This window comes from Humulus lupulus, chromosome 6, assembly GCF_963169125.1.
Source record: "Humulus lupulus chromosome 6, drHumLupu1.1, whole genome shotgun sequence".
Classification (NCBI taxonomy): Eukaryota; Viridiplantae; Streptophyta; class Magnoliopsida; order Rosales; family Cannabaceae; genus Humulus; species Humulus lupulus.
The window spans coordinates 25,704,638-25,726,349 of NC_084798.1; the positions used below are offsets into that span (position 1 = coordinate 25,704,638).

The window sequence follows — 21,712 nt, forward strand, 5'->3', positions numbered from 1 at the left end:
ATGCATACAAGAATCACGAGCTCGAAGGAATGAGCTCGGAGATTTAGGAACGAAACAAACTAAATATTAAGACCCTTATTGAGGAGTCAGGGGCGTGTATTCCACGAAAAAGAAAAGGAGCGTGGATAATTTTTTGAAAATCCCGAAATTCAAGGGAAAGAAGAGTGGCGGTTAACCAGAAAAGGCGTCTTTGGGTTTCGTGCATTTATCAAGGCCCATGTTTTTATCCGAAAACTTAGCGTACAAGAAACGTTGCCTAAAAATTTCAAAACCCAGAAAAATTGGAACCTCACTCAAATATGAAAACTGGGTATAAGCCAGTGATGTAAATCCGGTACGGGAGTCTAAAAAGCATCTGAGCCTTTCAGATCAAAACCTCATATCACATTATGATAAGGATGTAAACTAGTATATAAACATACACAGCAAGAACAGTTTGAATAAAAACTGACAAAATGGGAAATAGAGATTGCTTACTTACACAATAATGGCGACTGCAGGGAGATTGTTGATTGAAGAAGAGGTTGCAAATAGGAACTCACTGACTCGAACAGACCAGGATTTCTTTGCTTCTTTGGCCGAGAAAACATGCGCAGAATGGAAACTTTTTGTGAGGAGGTCTCTGGTTTCTTTTTTCCTTTTTTCTTGCTCTTGGTAAACGAAGGTAAAAATGAAGACGAAGAGTAAGGTCTTATATATATAGGTGGGAAAAAAGGATTAATCTGGAACGTTGAACAAAATCCTGGCAAAATCCAATGGTCAGGGATCAATGACAAGATAGCGCCGAAAATGTGTCAGACGGACGATCGTGGGCGTGTTTCCAGGGTACTCAAGTACTAAAAATGAGCAATGACCAATTGACGCGTGTCCATTTTCCAAAAGTGTGATGGTACAGTTCTCAAGAAAAAGTAGTTCAAAAGTTTCCTTCTCTTAGGATTCGAACAAATACTTTTGAGGGGGCAAGATGTTACACCCGGATTTCGAGCTATGTTAATTATGACCTCGAAAGTTGGATTCGCAAATCAGTGGACTCATAAGGTTGGAAACATGCTCCAGGATTGTATGTCGAACTTGCAGGATATAGACGACCTCGAGTATGGTGACCTCGAAGTATTCATGATCTCGGAAGATAGTTCCGGGAACACACTCATCTTCAGGGACGACTTCGGATCAGGGGTCCCGAGCTCGACGCACGTACGATCTCGAAAACCATGTGGCCTTGGGAGATGTTTCTAGCTCGATAGATGACGGGAAACCTGGGAAGCTAAAGCCTTAGAGATACGCGATAACCACCTAGAATATCTACAAATGTTATTAATATGAGATGTAATTCTCATTTATTATTGTAAATCCCCTAGAATCGTGGGATATTATTTGGTCAGTTATACGTCTCTTGGTCTTCAGGGGACATTTCCTTTTATATCTGATTATAGGCATTTAAAGCCATAAATGTTATTTATACAAAAAGAGTAACTACCCAAAATATGTGGGATAGTATTCTTTAGCCTTCTCTATAAATAGAGAAACCATGCACCATTGTAAAGGACCGAAAATCTGATCCTTGAGAGAAAACTTTGGAGAATTCATTCTTGAAGAATTCCTAGAGATAATCTTGAGATTAATAACAAAGACTCGTGGACTAGGCAGATTTAACTGCTGAACCACGTAAAAATTGTGTGTTTACATTGTTTCATTTCAATTGGCCATTTTCAGTTATAGTTTACGTGCTCTTCTTTCACTGTTTGACGAAAAACGGCGTCAACATAAACTTTTTTTATTATTGTCATTTTAATGATGATCAAAATTGTTAAATGCGGAATCTTTTGGATTATTTTGGAAAGCAATATAATTTTGGGCCATATGTTTAGATATATATAAGATCTTTTTTTAGTTTTTTTTTTTTAAAATGTAGTGTTTCCGTCGTAATATATCTTTCTTTTAACTCTAGCTTGGATATCATTATTTATAAAACAGAGAATTTTCTTAGTCTTTTTTCTTATGTTACTTTATTCCTCGGTCATTAAAGAAAAAGTAGTACAATATAAACAGGGAAAAGAAAAAGAAAAAGAAAAGAATAAATGCTCCTCTTCGTTCAAGTTTTGCTAAATAAAAAGACCAGAAATCCACATCTATATAATATAACCACTAAAATCTTTTTTCTAAAGAATTTTGTTTATTCCTTTCGCTGTTTATAGAGCCATAACCCCCTTCTCATGTCTTTGTAATATTATATTCTATGTTCAACTATACATTGCTACCTTTCTTCTAAGCACAATTTCTTGTAGTCATATATATTAAAATATACTATTTTATTTTCTTTTTTCATTATTACTATTGTATAAAATCCTCCTTTCACTTTTTCTGCCTATATAAGAAAAATATATTATTTAGCTTCAATTCTTTAACCCCCAAACTTCCAGCTAGCTACTCTATCCCTTGAAGTATTCTTAATTTATCATCAACCTTTGCATAGTCCAGATTGCGGTTCAGATTGCATAACTTATATAGGTACGTTATTGCTTTATTTATTATGTTTTGAGAAGATGATGCAATGATCATCATGTGCATTTTTTTTAATTCCTTTATATTTTTCTTGGGTTTATATCATTTTGGACCTGTGTTTTGCTCAATTAACTGTTTTAATCATGTGTTTTGACAAATGACTTTTTGTACTTATGTTTTATAAAATGGTTCAAATAGAACCCTAAATTTAATTTTTGTCAAAGTATTCTGAGCTAAAATTACAATATTCACCAAACTATCAATTTAAAATAAAAACAAAATCATTTTACCTAACAGTTGTGTTGTTATATTCAATTTTTTATTCATCAAAATTGGATTTAGCGGTCTATTTGAATCATTTTACCAAACATAAGGTCCAAAAATGAATTTATCAAAATACAAAATTCAAACAAGTAATTGGACAAAACAAATAGTCCAAAAAAATATAAACCCTATTTTTCTTCTATCAAATCACTTTAATTAAAGTTTTGTAATTTATATTACAGCAGTGCAACTACGCTTGGCCACATTTATAATTTAATCAAGCAATATGGAAATTTTGAAAAAAAATTTGTCGTCAAACCACGTGCATCGATTTATGATACAACATGAGCCAATTCTGGGGAATGCCAAATGTGGTGTATGCAAGGGTGATATTTCCGAACCTTATTGTTTCTACAAGTGCGACTCCTGCATCTATCGTTACGCAGTCCACGAAAGATGCCATCAAATCGACCATCCCTTTCATCCTTCCCACCCACTTATATTGCATACTGATACAGACTTCTTCATATGCAACTCTTGTCACAAGCGAGCCTTTGATAATGGTTACTATGAATGTGCTGAATGTGATTTCTATATGGACGTCAAATGTGCGAGAATGCCTTTGGTAACATGTGATGATTTGGATCAAGAGCACATACAACATTTTACTCACCAACATCCCATGCCACTTATTAATCCGATTACAAGGGATGGATTTAACAAAGAAAACGAGTGCTGTGCATGTCGCTTTCCATGCTCAGGTAGTGAACCTTATTATGGTTGCGAAAGATGTGAGTATTTTTTGCATAAATCATGTGCTCAGTTGCCACAGCAAATCCATGGTGCTTCTGTTCATAAAGAACACCCTCTAACTCTTCATATTGCAAATCGTGAATTTCTTACTTGCACCTTATGCAAAAAGAGTCATTTCTTCTCTTTCGAATGTGGTCAGTGTAGCATTCATTTTTGTGTGAATTGTTCTACTATGACGCAAGCCGTAATGTTTGAGTATCATGAGCATCCTCTTTACTTTCATGAGAGGCTACACTCTGATCTCGTCGACCAGTGTGACAGCTATGATTCTTATTGTAAGAATCCTATTACGAGGGGTACTGAAGAACTCAATCATACCAAATCATCCATGTTAGGCTGTGTCCAATGCAATTTCAAACTGCACTTGCTCTGTGGTCCACTACCCAGCACTATCAAATATGAATATCACATACATTCTCTTCTTCTGGTTGATCAATTGTGGAAAATGACTATGGAGAATACTGCTGTGATATTTGTGAAAAGGAAAGGGATCCACGACTTTGTGCTTACTTTTGTGAACATTGCAAGTTTGTTGCTCATGTGCACTGTCTATCTTCAGAGGTATATATGCTCAATCACTCATTACAATAATTAATTAATTTATTCTTAATCTAGTTGTTTTACTTTTTTTAGCAAATATACTATATCACTTTCATATATAGATTGTTTATGATTTTTCTCATGATATAGGATTGTTTGCAACTAGTTGGGTTTGTTTTGTGCTTTTAAAAATGCCTAATTTATATGATGAAGAAAATGATTGATAAAATAATATCATCATCATAAAATTATATTCGTAGCAATATCATTATTTAGTGTTAGCTAATTAATTGTCACTATACGATGTGGTCATTATAGACAACCATGTCCATAGTTAAAGCTAAAATTGTTTTCTCTTGTTCAGCATGTACTATAAATAAAAAAATATAACAATTAAACCTACAAGTAAAATGTTTATCAATGGCGACATGTCGCCGCAAATTGGTGCCTAAAAGTCATTATTAACGGCGACAGGTGGCGTCGACACTAATACTCAGTATTAGCTGCAACTCATACTCCCAAGATCGCTGCAAAATTGTGTCAATGTGGCTTGTGACAGAAAAACATTTGCGGCGACTCTATTAATAATAGGAATCAAATTTGTCTCCCCTAATATATATTTTCTTTCAAAAAAATAAAAAATAATATTTTTTTATAATTAAAAATTAAAATATTTCATGACATCCATAATTATAAAAAATGTATCCATAACATAATATCCATAATTATAAAATGTGTTCATTACATCCATAATTATAAAATGTAACTATAATATCCATAATTATCTATTAATAAAATCTAGCCATTATAGATAAGTACAATAATATATTACTCATCATCTCCTAAATCAGTAGCATCGTCCAATTTGTTACCCCGAGGTGGCTGCAGTGGTTGTGGCCATGGATATTGTGGAGGTAATGTTGAGGATCGTGCTCCAAACGGGTAGTAAGGATATGGCAGAAGCTGCGTTGATGATGCTACAAAAATGTAAGGATAAGTTGGTGGAGGTGGTGACGTTACTGCTCCAAACATTTAAGGAGATCGCATGGGTTGTGATAAGGGCGGTGGTGGTGCTCCGTACAGGTAGGGATTGATAGGGGTTGATAGGAAGATGAAGTTTCAGACGTGTCTGTAGAGACTGAGGGTTGAGACGAAGAATTTTATGGAGGCTGAAACTGCACATTAGGTCCACCTGGAAGAAATTGAGACATGAATAAGTCAATTTCTTTACCGCCTCCACCAAATCACTTTATTCACCAGTCGATTGTTGAGGAGCTGCGAGATGCTGGGTGTTTTGAGAGGGATTATTAGAGGATCGCCCCGTCCCCCTCAATTTGCGGCCCAATCCTCGCTCGTGACCGCGCCTCCATCCAAGTACTTTTTTAGCACCTCCACTTCGTCAATTGTGGTTGAACCATCCTCATTCGAGGCAAAAGCAGATGTCTGCTAACTTTGTGCTATAAAATCGGTCTTCAATTTTTCCTATTTTAAAGAAAGTGCTAGTAGGAATACAAAAACATAATTCTAAGAATAACACAAATATAATTAGATAAACTTACATAATCTGAGAGCAGCTTCGTTGGCAAACTGTTTTGTCTCTTTCTTCCAGTAATGATCCTTCAAATCCTCAATAAGGTCCGGGTTCGTCTAAAATAATATAAGCATAAGGTTGCATAACTTATAATTTAATTAAAAGATAGGATAGAAGGGTTATAAATTGTCACGTAGTGATAATGTTTATAAGTTATATAACCTTATGCTCGGCCACTCCGAACGGATCCAAGGTTAATAAAAATAATTAAATAAACATTATCATTACGCGACAATTTATAACCCTTCTATCCTATCTTTGGTCATAAAATTGTATCACCAAAAAGAAAAACAACAAAAATTATATATTTTTTCAACACATTTTATGATGTCTTATAAAGTCTTATGATTTGCTCAAACTATGATGTTACACATTTTAATATTAGTGTAAAATGTTTAATATTAAATGTTAATATATAATTACATATATATTTATGAAATACAACTTATTCCAATTTAGTTTTATTTAATCCATACTATAATTATTATTTTTTAATTATTTAGAAATAATTTAATTATTAAACTAATATTTTATTTAGGAGTTCGTAGAAAAAGGAGTGCGTATATAAATTTTTATATATAGTCATTTTTAAGTTTATTAATTATGTTAATTTTTATTTTTTTTCGTTTTGTTAAAAAAATTTATTTTATACAATTTATGGTTTTTGTTTTAAAAAATTACAGTTTTTTTTTTAATTTTCAATTTTACAGGTTTTATATTTTTTTTTAATTATAATAAAATTAAAATATTTAGCTTAAAAATGACTTACTAAAAAAAAACCCATATTTTCGTTGGTAAACATTGAAATTGCCTACTTGTAAAAAAAAAAAACTTTGGCATTGCCTAGATTTTGTTTTGTTTTAATGTTTTGGATATGTGTGAATTTGAGCAAAAGAGGATCAATTCTTATCACAACTTTGACTTTACACATTACCGAGTTGAAAGCTTTTACACCAACACTTTAAATAAGATTCATCGCAGCTATTAAAACAAGAGTAACTATAGATACACTCTTAATTTACACAATTACATTATATATTATAATGTTTAATTTGATATTGATATATCATTACTCTTAAAACAAATCATTTAATAAAAAAAATTGCTAAGGGGCATCAGTGATGTCCCACCACAAAGAAGTGACATATCACTATTGGTACAATTCAATATCATTCCACATATTTGAATTTAATAATTATTATAGGATATAACTTACCAATCATAGAGTGCTGGATATCTTAAAGTGCTAAATAATAAGCACTAAAAAAATAATTAAAACAAAAGCCTCTCCACGTGTCAGTAGAAAATAAAAATTATATGAGGTTGAAACTTCATCTTCCCATATCACTCCTCATATAATACTTACTACTCGTGGAAATGAGTTTTGTTATTCTATTAATGGTAAGAATTCAATGATGATAAATAAGTAATTGGATAATTTAGTGGTTCAACTCCATGTCATCTTCAAAATTTTGTTAATATAACACCATACTTACAATGTTATGATGTAGTATATATCTTGATGTGGTTAATTTCATTTTGTTTGAATGTTATGATCAGATTATAAAGGCATTAAGAGGAGATCTTAAAGATATGAAGCTGAAGACAGTAGGAAATGATCTTTGGAAATTCTCCGAAGAAATAAATGATAATGTAAGAGTAGAAGAGACAGAGCAGGGTATATCATTGACTTTAAGAGATTTAATACTTAAATTACCTGACGATGAACGAAGGTGGCTCGGGGCTTGTTTTTACTGGGATGAAGACCAAAAAGAAATGAGTACAGGGACCACTCAAGTTGAACATGAAGATAAAACAATTGATGAGGCTCTACAATTTTCCACTTTTTCAGAAACTGAGTTCATATCATTCATTTTCAATGAGTTTGATAACAACTATTACGGAAAGAAGTTGAAAATTGAATCAAGTGATCTATCATTGAAGCTTGTAAAATTTAAAGACTATTTCGTACCTTTGAATTTGGTTTCTGTTTTCAAAACATTACTTCACAAATATGGAGATAGTGTTAGGAGTAGTGCAGGTTCACCGGAATTCAATAGCATTCGCAGTTTTTTTATATGTAAAGTGGTGAAAGAGATGCATACTACTTTGGTGATAGACATAACTAAAGATCTTCTTCAACATTGGTATCACTACATCACATTTGCAGAATTCTACTGGAACTTGGGTTCTCTGAAGGCATCTCTAAAGGAGATCACAAGAGATTTCTTCTATCTCCAACTAAGTCAAATACTTGAAGTTGATATCCCAACAATAATGAATAAAAGGATGATAGAGCTACAAACGAAGATGGCAAATTATGAGAAATTCTGTGAGTCTACTTCGAAAAAGGAGAAAATGAAGGAAGGCTTGAACAAGGTGATGCAACTGAAGTGGAGGACCGCAGGCAAAGTGGGTAATTTTCACTTGATTTGATTCGATGTAAGTAAACTCTTCACTCTCTTTGTATATACAAAACAATAAGTTTTCAGCATTTCACATCCATGTTGTCCCATTATATATGGGATGTCAGTGCGTAATGTTGAGTAATTTGTTATGTATTATTATTATTAGTCATCTAATATTTACCAAATAGTTTATTTATCTATAGAATAAATAATATTTTTTGGCCATAATTTTTATATTGTTATATTGTGCTTTTAAAATATATAGTCTGTGAAAAAAAAAATTTGAACTATTGATACTATCGGACTGTTCTCCATTACAATTTACCCCTAAAATTATTATAAAAATTAAATATATATAAAAAATAGTATAAATTCAAAAGATGCTAATTTAAAATAAAATGTATAAAACTTAATTAATTAAAAATATTGGAAAAAAATGAAAGAATAAGAAATAATTAGAAATATATATTAAAAAAGAAAGAAAATTAGCGGCAAAAGTATCAAATGTTTAACAAAACTTGTGGTTTAATACCCAATCTTTTTTTTTTCACGGGAAAAATACTCAATGTCACGTATCCGTTCCGTTAAGTGTTGATTGAGTTTGCACCTGTCGTGTTATAATTGATCTACCTCATAAATTTTTAAAAAAATTTATTTTAAAGTAAAAAAAATAGAAAAATAATTCAAAACAATATTAATTAATTTAAAAATAATTAAATAATTAAAGCTAAATAAAGAAAATAAATCAAATCCCCTAATCTCTCGTTCTTCTTCTTCTTCAGAAACTTGGGCGATGGAAGGCAGGCACTCCGGGGGCTTCGTCGAGTTGGGTGATGGCGGTGTGCTGGAAGTTCTCGTCGGTCAGATAGGCAGGCAACGAACGTAGGTGAGTGAGGGGCTTCGCGAGCTTTAAGGCTGGCTTGGCTACATTGGGCGAGGAGATCTGTGCGAGGAGCGACATCAAGCGGCAAGGAGCAATACAACCATTAACGATGGTGGGTTTGGATTGGGGAAATGGTGTTCTGACGTTCACGGTGGCCTTATCTCTGCTAGATCTGGGTTGGGTTCTTGATTTGTGATTCGTTGTTGTTGTTGTGTGAGTTTTTGATCTATTTTGGTTTGTTTTTATATTGGGTTTGGTTTGATTTGATTTTATTGTATTTGGGTTGAATGATGATCTAATTTTCAGTTGGAAGATTCTCATTGGTTTAGTTTGTATTTCTATGGAATTTTATCTTGTAATTTTATGGTTTTGTTTGATAAAGGAAGAACACCCAGTTATTGTTTTCCTACAAAAAAATACCCAGATCTTTTATTTTGATGAACAAGGGAGAATATACCCACAATATGAACATTACATACAAAATTTCACCATAACTAATACCCAGATCTTTAGTTTAATTTTCATTTATTCATATTAAAATATCAGCTTAGATTAGTTTATATCAATTTTTTAAGCCGATTAGTTTAAGTTTATTTTTATAACTTATTTAATTACTTTTTTATTTTATAATTGATTCCTCAGGAAAAATAATAATTAATTAAAAGTTATTTTTATAATATTTTGTTGTTTTTAATTGTTTTAAATATCTTTAAAATAGATTTTAAATTATTTTTTTATATTTAAAATTCAATTAAAATTAAATTTTAAAATTATTATTAGTTGGATCAATCTAGGTTTGACATGTATATACTCAGTTAGCAACAGATACAAACGGAACATGATATTGGGCGAAAAAAAAAAGATTAGATACTAAATTGCAAGTTTTGTTAAACATTGAATATTTCTGTCACTAATAATTTCTCAAAAAAGAATAAAGAAAAAGAAAGGGAATATGTTTTCTATTTATAACAATTTAATTTTTCTTTTAAAAAATATTTTTAAACTTACTTGTAATTAAAAGGAATTTTAAATAATTTTAGTCTTTATTGAATTTTTTTAAATAATTTTTGTGTAATTTTTTAACAACTAATAAAAAAATAATTTTTAAATTCTTATAATTAAATGAGACACAATTTGGTAGTTTTCAAAGTTCGGGAAGCAAAAATGCTAATTATTTTATTCTTATTGTAATAGGGGGTATAATCTGACAGTATCAATATTTCAAAGAAAAATTTTAACAGATCGTATATTTTAAGGGACACAATCTAATAGTGTTAAAAATTCAGGGACAAAAAATATTATTTATTCTTATCTATATATGTATATTTTGGTCTACATTAAATCAGTTACTCCTTGTACTTTTTCTAGCCTTTAAACGCCCTAATTATATATATTGATAAAATTAATTATATTTTGTTTCAATTTTGAAAAAATTAGCTACACTACAACAAAGTATGTTATTTTCGATAATTAATTTTCTCGCTTATTGGTCTTAGCGAGAATATTTGTTCCACGCTAAATATTATCGATAATGTAAAGTAGTAGTGAGGAATTTTGAAATCCTCGCTAATACAAGACAACAGCGAGGATATTTATTCTCGCAATTAAAATATTATGTCGCAAATATTTTGGCGGTACTTATTTGCGATGATTATATCCTTGCTAATGCTTTTATGTTTTTTTATTTATGTATTATTTATTTAATTTATTTGTATATGTAATAATATGATAACTTGCTTATTTTTATTTAACTCATATTTATTTTTTATTTATTTAATATAATTTCAATTTTATATGAAACTTTGATGAAAAATTAAAAATCATTTGACATGATTATAAATAAAAAAAAAACTAAAATTAAGTGACATGATTATAAATAGAAAATCTAAACATTCAAGTTATGTGTTTCCTAAAATATGTAAAGTTAATTGTCTTTTAAATCATTAAAAGCAAATTGTCTTCTAAACATTCAAGTTATGTGTCTCCAATTGCTATTGTTTTGATAACCGTTGCTCCGGGACGAACTCCATGTTGGTTTTTATTGATCAAATCAGAGATTATGTGTAGCGGAACAACAATCATATTGTCAGATTAATCCCATAAGATTTCTAGATCTACTTCTTCACACTCATATATATATTGAATCAAGGACAAGAATAGAAAAATTACCTCAGGTCCTTCCTAGCTGCTATCTTTTCGTATGGCCGAATCCTTGAGATCTCACACCAAGACCTTCCAAAATATTCTCAGTCACACAAAGAACGAGTGTGGGCTCGCTATACAAATAATAGGCAATAAACTATTTATCAGATGTTCTCAACACATGAGATCTGATAAAGTTCGGACTTAGGTTTTGTGAAGAACAATGACTTTTATTTTTGTCATTGTTCTCTTTTCTCTGAGAGAGATTCCTAGATATTTTTCTATCCCTGAAAAATTACGTTCTGTGAAAACTGATATCCAATATTTAATAATATCTAATATATTAAAATATTTGCTATTTTAAACAAATTCAAAATAACTGATCAGTTATCAGATTTTTGTTTAAATAATAATATTTCAATTATATTAAAATATCTCATTATTTATTTAATATTTAAATAACTAAAATTGTGGAATCAAGAGACTCAGTCCATCTCTTATGCGTGTAGCGCAGTGCATGTGCAATGTGCCACACATGTATCACATGTCTGTGCAGGCATGTGATTTTTCCCAATTTTTATTATTATTTAAATACCAAAAATCCCAAAAATAAATTAATTCAAAATTAATTATATTTTTGTTAAATCAAATAATTAATTAATTAATTACACATAATTAAACAATAATTATGGTTGATACATAGAAAAATATTTTATTTATCACATAAGTCATTTTTGCCCATTTTTTGTATTTGCCTTTGACAGTGATTGTTTGAGCCATTTCGGGGACCATGGACCTATAACATTAAGCTCCAATAAATTGAAACTAAATAATTAAACTCTTTAATTATAATAGTTAATTTATTAATTCTTATATTACTCCATTATAAATTCAGAATTGCACTCTTTATGTTATAGATATACTTTTACAGAAATCTTTTTCTTAAGTCGTCCATTGATATAACCATCTTACAATAGTTCAACCCTCTAATTAATTAGTTCATAAATTAGAATGAGAGAATTACCATTAATTCACTAGTGAATAATTAATCTATAATCTAATTATAGATTTGAGCTCAAAATCATTCAGTTCCAGAATTAACCCTTAAGGGAACTAATATACGATTTGTTAGGAAAGATTAGATTCTGTATTGTAGATACATGTGTCACAGCCATCCATGATATTAAATCTCCAAAACAAAAGTCATTAGCCTCATTCTTTGAAGAGGCCTTAACGAATGAATCAAAAGATTTAATAAACATGAACAGGAGTTCATGAACACTCAGGATTTAGGTTGATCTATAAATGATCATCAGTTATGATATAAATTACAAGTCTTTATTATTAAATGGTTTTTGGATAAAGACTTTAATTCATATCGGTCCATGTCATATATAATCATATTATATAAAGCACATTTACCGAGATGTCTTACCACATCAATAATCTGAATCTAGATTATTTGTATCATTATGATACTTAGTAAACCGTACTTACAACTCCAATTAAAGAATCTCATAACTTTAATTTGTTGTTGTTGACTATTTTTATTCATTCTTGTGATCTTAATTCTCTCGTACTAATACAAGATCACATCCTCAATAATGAATATGGAATTTTTCTGATATTTATAAAATTATTCAAACAATAATTTAACAATCTAAATATAACAATAATGATTAAACCATTGTATTTATTTATTCACAGAAAAAACAAATGTCTTTACACGCTTTTAGGACACACTCCTAACACTCCACCCCATTATGAGCCTTTAGTTCATTAATGTACCTTTTTTGTGCCCCGCTGCTTGTGTCCGCCAAATGAGGTCCTCCTGCAATAGTGGCTATATCTCCTCCTACTATCGGAAGAGGTTCGACCTGGTTTGCCTGAGCTCTGGATTGTCCCATCGGAGCCTCTGGGACTGATTGAGGGTTCTACTCGGCGGGCTGATTACGAACTACCCGATTTCGGGCGTACTAAGCCAACAACCCAGCTCTGATGAGAGTTTCAATTTCATCCTTTAGCTGCCAACAATCATCGGTGTTATGACCGATATCGTTATGGAATCAACAGAATTTTGAAGGATCTCTCTTCGCCCTCTGGTTTCTCAAAGGTTCTGGCTTCTTCCATGGAAGGAAATTAAAATTTGCTAGAAAAATATGCTCTCGGCTGTCCGTTAGGTCGATATATGTAGCGTAGTGATAACTCTACAAAATAGAGTTATTTTACCACATTTTTTATACTAATTGTTGCTTAGTTATTGCGTTTTTAATTGATTTATTAAGTTTTAAAGTAATTGTGAATTTATGGGGTTTATTTTGATTTTATAGATTTTTGTGTGTTTTTATAGTTATTTTATTGTAAAATGTTGTAGTTAATTATTTGAATTATTATTATTTAATTTGAGGTCAAAAATATTGTTTTATTGAAATTAAATGTCAAAGTAAATTAAGTTTTAATAAATATTTTCATGATATTTATGTTGTATATTTTATTAATGAAAATATTAGTTTTAATTTAATTTATGATAATTTTGCAGAAATTGTGTGGCAATTTGATGTTTGAAAATTCAGAAAAAGAATGAAAAGTGGTATATTTGAAAAATCAAAAAGGAAGTTGCAGCAGCTCATTCACCCCAGCCAGGTCTGAAGCACCAGTTGCCCACGCATGGGCCTGCCCACAACATTTGGCCCATCACAACTCACCTCCTGCCCTCCTCACCAGCCCAAAAACGAACCTAACCAGCATCTCCAGCCCCCACGGGCCTGTGCAACACTCGGCCCACATGATGCTCCACCCTTCCTCCAGCTGCACCACCAAGCACTCTTCAACCCGCCTGCTCCACTCCTTAGGCTCAAGCCAGCAACCCAACACCAACCAGCCGCCTGACTCACCTGGCCCAGCTACCCCACAGTTCCCTTGAGCCCCAAAAAATGTCTCATTGTCACTTTGTCCCCTTGTCTAAAAATGTCATTTTTTTATCCAAACTTTTCTACACATTTTACCCCAAAATCACATTACACCCTATAATTTACCCATATTTTTCATATTATTATTAATTTTATTAATTTAAATTGATTATTTTAATACTCTCATTTTGGCTATAAATAGGGAATTTTCAAGACCATTAGGGAGTGCTTATTTTTAGGAGTGGTTATACTACAATTTCTACACTTTCAAGACCACTCTATTATCTTCATCTTCTTCTTCTTTTTGGTTAATTTGGGGGTTTTCCTCCAAATTTTCCTAAGTTATGTTTGTAATTTTTTTGTTTGTATTTTCTATTCTAGTTATGAGTTTCTAATCTTTTTAATATTATTAAGATGATGATGAAACAATATGTAACTAGATAGTGTTTATTTGGTATGTTGATTTCCCATTTTGTACAACAAAGTTTATGGATTTTTCTTTTTTAAATATCTTATTTCATCTTAAATATCATATATTTTTTATTGTTAGCACACATATTTACACTTTGTTCTTCATTAGTGCAAAAACATAATATTATTTGTGTAAGATGTGTCATTAAATTGTACGCATCCAATGCTTAGAACAAAAATATTATGTTTTGCCTTATACATAATGTTCATTGATTTATTTATTATTTCATTAGATTGATTTACACTAAATGCTTTGAAATTATAATTTTAAAAAGTGAAGATAGATCCTATATTTTTATAAAAGCTTGTGCTTAAATAGAATCTAATTTGAATAAGTGATGGTTTGATTAATTTATACTATTACTAGAACTTGGGAATTAATGTACTTTTAAATATTATTGAACTTATATTTTGTGGATTCTATTATCTTAATAATCTTTCTTTTACCATCTTGATTTCTATTTTTAATTTATTTTTATATATTATCTTTAATTTCTTTATTATTATCTTTTATTTTATTTTTATTATACAAAAATCTCATCAATCTTTGTGTTGACCAAGAATTTGGCCAACTGACACGGAGTCAAATATGCTTGATGTGGACAAATACGTTGAAATGAATGTGATGACAAAAATAATAAAATACACAGGAATTTATAGTGGTTCGGCCCCAAAGTCCGGTAATGACCTACATCCACTTAAACTATTATTGATATAGGATTCAAAGGAGTGATCAAAGAACTATGGTTCAATGAGATTCACAAACCTCTTAAGAACAAAAGAATATATCGAAAGTGATAGCTCTAATACACTTGTAAAACTCAAATCTCGGATAATCAGAAAGCAAAAAAAGTCCCCTTCCTTGAGCTATCTTTCTCTATTTAAAGGCTCAAGGAAGATTACATCAATTTGTTACAGATATTCTTTCCTAAATAATCGGATACTCAGGAAATCATGGGAGATAATTTCGGGTATGGTTATAACTGCCTAAGATTTTCTCCAAATATAGCGAGTATACGACCAGGCTGGTTGTATATAAAGATTGAGCGTTGCGCCATAGATATCTTTCTGGTCGATGGTCGAGCAAGAATTTTGCCAAATTTCCGCCACGTGTATTAAATGTCTGCCATGTCATCCATGCCTGTTTTTTGGATAACATTTGCCCCCCAAGTTTGTTTAGTGCGACCAGCAATAAAGAAACTTTAGGGAAACAACCGTTCATATGCCCCACGAAATCTGTCAGGATCCTCATGCGTTTTTTAAAACTGTGACATAATTATGTCTAATCAAGCCTTTTCAGTTTTCAAGAAAACAATTTGACGGCTTATACACTCCCCCACGTTTCGAAAATGGGAAAGTAATGATTGCCACTTTTTTCCATACCTCAGCCTCTATAAGTAACCTCTTTTTCTTCCTTGTAATTTTTTACTCACCATTCTTATCAAGAACTTCAAGAACTTTTGCTTCAGAGCCCATATTTTCGGAACTGTTCAGACGTCCAGCCGAAGGTCTTTCCGACTCTAAATTTCTACTTTTTTCTGAATCTCCACGCTTTTCCCAGGTATTCACTTCGTCTTTCAAACTTTTTGTTATGCTTTGCATGTTGTTACTATACTCTGTGATTTTCAGCATTCTTGAGTAGAAATTATGAGGATTTTTGTATAAACCATCTGATGCTTGGTAAGAGAGTGTATTTCTTCTTTATATAAGTCAGGAACTAGTTTGATAGTAAGGATCATAGGCTTAGGGCATAAGATCGACGTAAAAATTCAATCTTTTAAGCTAGTTGAAAAAACTGGGTTTTTTCCCTCCCTTTAGGAGTTGAGAAAGTTCCCTTTCAGAAAACATCTTATTTCCTTTTTGATCCGTTTTTCAAACTACTAGCACCAAACTTAGTGTAGGGGTAGGATGTTGCTGGTCAATAGACGCAAGCAACGTTATCCCAATCTCCCACGTTACTTCGCAGACTATGTGTCTTATCTCCTCCATTGTCTGTTTGCAATTCATATGCAAGACCCTTGGGGGGGGGGGGGGGGGGGGGGAGAAAGACCCATTGAAGACGACCTCCTAGCTCAACTGCTTGAAGGTGAAGAAAACCCATCTACTCTGATGCCGGATATCCCTTTTTCTCGCCCTAGCCCAAACCTTCCTCCAGTCCCAACCCAGAGAATGGCTCGAACAAAAACAAAAGCTCAAAAAAGGAAAACCCCTAATTCCTTAGGCCAGCCTACTGCTGATGCCCCCTCGACCAGTGGTCGAGGTGAGTATGCTCCTGACACCAATGTTCAAAGGCGTGCCCGTCCTCGACATGTTGATCAGCCGGATGTTGAGTGGCACGTTGTTCCCCAGAGTAAGGTGACACTGCGGATGATCACCAACTACTTAAGCAAATACAACCTGATGGGGGTGACCTTAGTCAGACCTTCTATTGACCAGCGGGCCAACCTGCCAAGCGGAGCCTACAGCGCCTGGTCACGGTTTCACATCGAGGCACGTGCCACCTTGCCTCTTCATCCCTTCTTTCAGGGGGTGGCAAATTACTTTGGAGTTGCCCCCTTTCAAATCACCCCGAATGGGTATAGAATACTGGTCGCACTCTATATCCTTTACAAACTCAAGAAATGGCTAGAGCCTACTCCCCACGAGGTCAACTTTCTCTTTGACCTTAAGTCCAACCCCAACCAAGATGGCACGGGGTTTTTCCATTTTTGCCACAAAGAAACTGGGCGCACTTTCTTGTCCGACATTACTCATATCTCTAATGTGGGGAGGTATCATCAGGAATATTTCCTTACTCCTGACTTAGCTGCAGACAATCTGGCTTTCACCCGAGGAGGTAAAGATTCTCACAACAGTAGCTTCTTCGCTTAGTGTTTTTCTGTCACAATGTCTTGACATTCCACTGTGTTCCAGGCCCATGGTTACGCCCAACCCCAACTCCAGGGATGGAGTCAAGGGCGGCACTCTTAGCCAACATGCTGAATGCTGAAGAATGTCAAAAATTTAGTTACTGAGGCTAACCTTAGGCTGGTCGGCCTCTGGAATCCTCAACCAGCGACGAGCGAACCTCCGGCGGGGGATGCCCAAGCCGAAGTGGAACCCGAGCAGCAACCCCAAGCGTCTCCTCCGCGGAGGAGACCAACTGAGGTTAAGATCATGGAACCTGTCGTCCCTCATCGTGTAGAGAAACCCTTGGCCCCCGAGGGCAAAGGAAAACAAAAGGTTGCCAAGCCTACCGAACTTTCTGACGATTCGTCGGATGAAAATGGTATAACAATCTCGCTTTTAAATCATTTTCCAATTCCCTCTCATCTATTTGATGGGGATGGCAACTTTAGGAATGCTCCCTCCTTAAATTCAGATTTCTTCCAGGAACTAGGTAGTTCAGTAAATAATGTTACGACCAATAGTTGTAGCGCGGGTACTTTACTTATAATCCTTTTACATTTATCCTTGTATCTTGCATGACCATTTATTCTTACTGCTTGAGTTGTTTCCTTCTGTGCAGGTATGGATTCTGAGGACGTCTTTGAGCACTATCAGGCTGTCGCCGCGTCTTCTGTCCCAAAGAAGGATAGCAAGAGGGCTCGAGGGGAAAGGATCAAGACCCCCTCGAAGAAGGCTCGAACAGACGATGCTCCAGCCACCGCCCTCTCCAAGGAGAACTCACCACCTCCGCCCCCCACCAAGCAGACGACTCCCACACTTGTTAATCCACAGCCCTCTTCTAGGGCTGCTAACAAGGAGGCCTTGGACAACCCGCCCGAAGGCTCCCTGCCCAGCTTCGTGGTCGGCTCAGCCTGGGTGCCGTTGTCTGAGACAATTTTTTGAGGCAAACCATATCGGCAAACAATGTTTTTGATGAGGAAGTCAAGAACTTTCTTGGTCGTTAGGGTAGCGAGCGGCTCAGCTTCGGCCCATTTGGTGAAGTAGTCGACCGCCACGACTGCGTACTTTACTCCACCTTTTCCCGTTGGCAGGGATCCAATCAAGTCTATTCCCCATACAGCAAAAGGCCAAGGACTCTGCATTTGCTTTAACTCGTTGGGAGCTGCGCGCGAGATCTTGGAAAATCTTTGACACTTATCGCATTTTTGCACAAACTCCATTGAGTCTATGTTCATAGTTGGCCAGAAATAGCCCTGCCTTAGAATCTTTTTCGCCAAAATTTGCCCCCCAGCGTGATCCCCGCAGAAGCCTTCATGCACTTCCCTCATCAGCTCTTTAGCTTTTTCTGGTGTATTACATCTGAGCAGTGGCATGGAATATCCTTTTCTGTTATGAACACCATCGACCAGTATGTACCTAGCAGCCTGCCTCTGGAGGGTTCTGGCTTTATTTCTATCTGCCGGTAGTACACCATTTTTAAGATATTCCAAGTAAGGCGCCATCCATGTGTCCCCCATCCGGATTTCCATATTGGTTCCATCTGCCCGTATGCTTGGCTCGCACAATCTATCTGCTAGCACAATATTCAAAGTGTCAGCATCTTTCGCGCTTGCGAGTTTGGCTAAGGCATCTGCGTTCGAATTCTGATCCTGAGGTATTTTCTGGAGGGTATACTTCTTGAACTGAGCCAACAGATCTCTAGTTTTATTCAAGTAGGCCACCATTTTGAGGCATCGTGATTGATATTCCCCTAGAACTTGATTCACTACCAGCTGTGAATCACTGTAAATATCCAGCACCTTTATACTCATGTCTTTTGCCAATCTTAATCCAGCGAGGAGTGCTTCGTATTCGGCTTCATTATTTGACGCTGTGAAGTCGAACCTAATGGCGCAGTGAAATCGATGCCCTTCTGGCGTTATCAAAATCACCCCCACTCTTGCGTGAGATTCGTTAGAAGATCCATCCGTGCATAACTTCCACGAAGTAGCTTCATCTTGGGGCTCAGGCGCACTAGGCTTTTCGCACTGCTCGTTGTCTGGGAGCTCAGTGAACTCTGCAATAAGATCAGCCAAGACTTGTTCTTTTACTGCTTCTCGCAGTGACTATGTAATATCGAACTGCCCTAGTTCGACTGCCCATTTTAATAAACGCCCAGCCGCCTCTGGTTTTTGGAGGACTTGCCGAAGGGGTTGGTCAGTTAAGACTACAATGGGATGGGCTTGGAAGTAAGGACGTAGTTTTCTTGAGGCCAATATTAAACAATAGGCTAACCTCTCGATGGGAGGATACCTCAGGTCTGCTCCGATTAGCCTCTTGCTTATATAATAAACCGCTTTTTGTACGCCTTCTTCCTCTCGTACTAGTACCGCACTAACAGCAACTTCAGTAATCGCCAGGTAGTCGAACAAAGTTTCTCCTTCGATAGGCTTTGATAAAATAGGAGGTTGTGCCATATGGGCTTTTAAGGCCTGGAAAGCTTGCTCGCAGTCTCCTGTCCACTCGAACTTCTTGTTACCTCTAAGTAGATTGAAGAAAGGGACGCATTTATCCGTCGACTTGGAAATGAATCTACTTAGGGCGGCAATTCTTCCAGTTAAACTTTGTACATCCTTGATCTTCTCTGGAGATTTCATGTTGATCAGGGATTTTATCTTGTCGGGGTTGGCCTCGATTCCTCTTGAATTAACGATGAACCCCAAAAATTTCCCTGATCCAACTCCGAAGGAGCATTTGAGAGGATTTAGTTTCATCTGGTACTTGTTCAACACATCGAAACACTCTTGTAAATCCTTCACATGTCTTTCTTCTTTTTTCGACTTTACCAGCATGTCGTCCACGTACACCTCCATGTTTACTCCGATCAACTCCTTAAACATGTTGTTAACCAATTGCTGGTAAGTCGCACCTGCATTTTTCAGTCCGAAGGGCATTACTTTATAGCAGTATAACCTCGTATCGGTCCGAAAGCTGGTGTGATCCTCGTCAGGGGGATGCATACTAATCTGATTGTATCCTGAGTATGCATCCATGAAGGAGAGGATCTCATGTCCTGCAGTTGCATCGACCAGCTGGTCGATTCTTGGGAGTGGGAAGCAATCCTTTGGGCAGGCTTTATTGAGGTCTGTGAAATCCACATAGGTTCGCCATTTGCCGGTAGGCTTGGGAACCAGTACTGGATTAGAGACCCACGATGGATAAAACGCCACCCGAATAAACCCATTCTCCTTCAGTCTTTCAACTTCCTCTTTTAAGGCCTTCGACGTATCCTTATCGAGCAGCCTTCTTTTTTGTTGCACGGGTGGAAATTTCTTGTCTACGTTCAGGACATGGCTGATAACTGCAGGATCTCTCCCAGCTATGTCTTTGTGCGACCAGGCAAAGACTTCCTGGTTCTTTCTCAAAAATTCCACCAGTGCATACTTCGTGGATACTTCTAGGTTTTTCCTGACCTTCACAACTCTGGTCGGGTCTTTTTCGTCAAGTTGGACCTCTTCCAAGTCCTCAACGGGTCCAACATTTTCCTCAAAATCCCCAAAGCGAGGATCTAAATCCCCGTCCTCACTTTGGGCAACACCCTATTTGGTGACTCCATCACCGGATTGGGCTTGTGTATCAATAGCCATCTGCAACCTATCTGGGGGAGTGCTCTTTGACGTTCCCTTCTTCGCCTTTGTGACTGAGGCGCTGTAGCACTCCCTGGCTTCCCTCTGATTTCCCAACACACGTCCTACCCCTGCGTCTGTCGGGAATTTCATGGCCAAGTGCCATACTGAGGTGACGGCCCGAAGATCAACCAGTATGGGCCTTCTAATGACTGCATTGTACGCCGAAGGATAATCGACTACTATAAAAGTAGCGAGTAATGTCCTGGAAGTAGGCGTTGTACCTGTTGTCACTGGAAGTCTGATTGACCCTGCTGGGGCGAGTCCCTCGCCAGAGAAGCCGTAAATCGTCTGGTTGCAGGGCTCCAAGTCCTTAACGAACAACTTCATGCGTTCCAGCGAAGATTTGTACAGGATGTTCACTGAACTTCCTGTATCAACTAGTACCCTTTTCACCATCATGTTGGTGATTTGAACGTCCATGACCAGCGGATCGGAATGTGGGAACCGGACATGCTGGGCATCGCTATCAGAGAAGGTTATCTCACCCTCCTCTGACCGAGCCTTCTTCGATGCCCTATCCTCCACAGTCATCATCTCGATGTCCTGGTCATGACGTAGGGTCCAAGCATATCGTTCCCTCGCCTTTCCACTGCTTCCCGCGAGGTGCGGGCCTCCACAGATGGTGAGTAAAG

At 35.4% G+C, this 21,712-nt stretch overlaps 1 protein-coding gene and 1 long non-coding RNA gene across 3 annotated transcripts; both read left to right on the forward strand.

Moving 5' to 3' along the window:
- The first annotated feature begins 2,193 nt into the window (after nucleotides 1-2,193).
- On the forward strand, nucleotides 2,194-7,435 carry LOC133783913 (uncharacterized). Of its 2 annotated transcripts, none has more exons than XM_062223506.1 (3): nucleotides 2,194-2,508; nucleotides 3,009-4,140; nucleotides 7,271-7,435. In XM_062223506.1, the coding sequence occupies exons 2-3, from the start codon at nucleotides 3,053-3,055 to the stop codon at nucleotides 7,275-7,277; spliced, it is 1,095 nt and encodes a 364-aa protein (XP_062079490.1). In that variant the 5' UTR covers nucleotides 2,194-2,508; nucleotides 3,009-3,052; the 3' UTR covers nucleotides 7,278-7,435. The 2 variants fall into 2 exon arrangements, with proteins under 2 accessions (XP_062079490.1, XP_062079491.1); XM_062223507.1 differs by having other exon boundaries at nucleotides 3,012-4,140.
- A 467-nt stretch (nucleotides 7,436-7,902) lies between these two features.
- On the forward strand, nucleotides 7,903-9,329 carry LOC133783914 (uncharacterized). Its single transcript, XR_009871019.1, has 2 exons — nucleotides 7,903-8,122; nucleotides 8,901-9,329. It is a non-coding gene; the product is annotated as an uncharacterized LOC133783914 (long non-coding RNA).
- The last annotated feature ends 12,383 nt before the right edge of the window (nucleotides 9,330-21,712 follow it).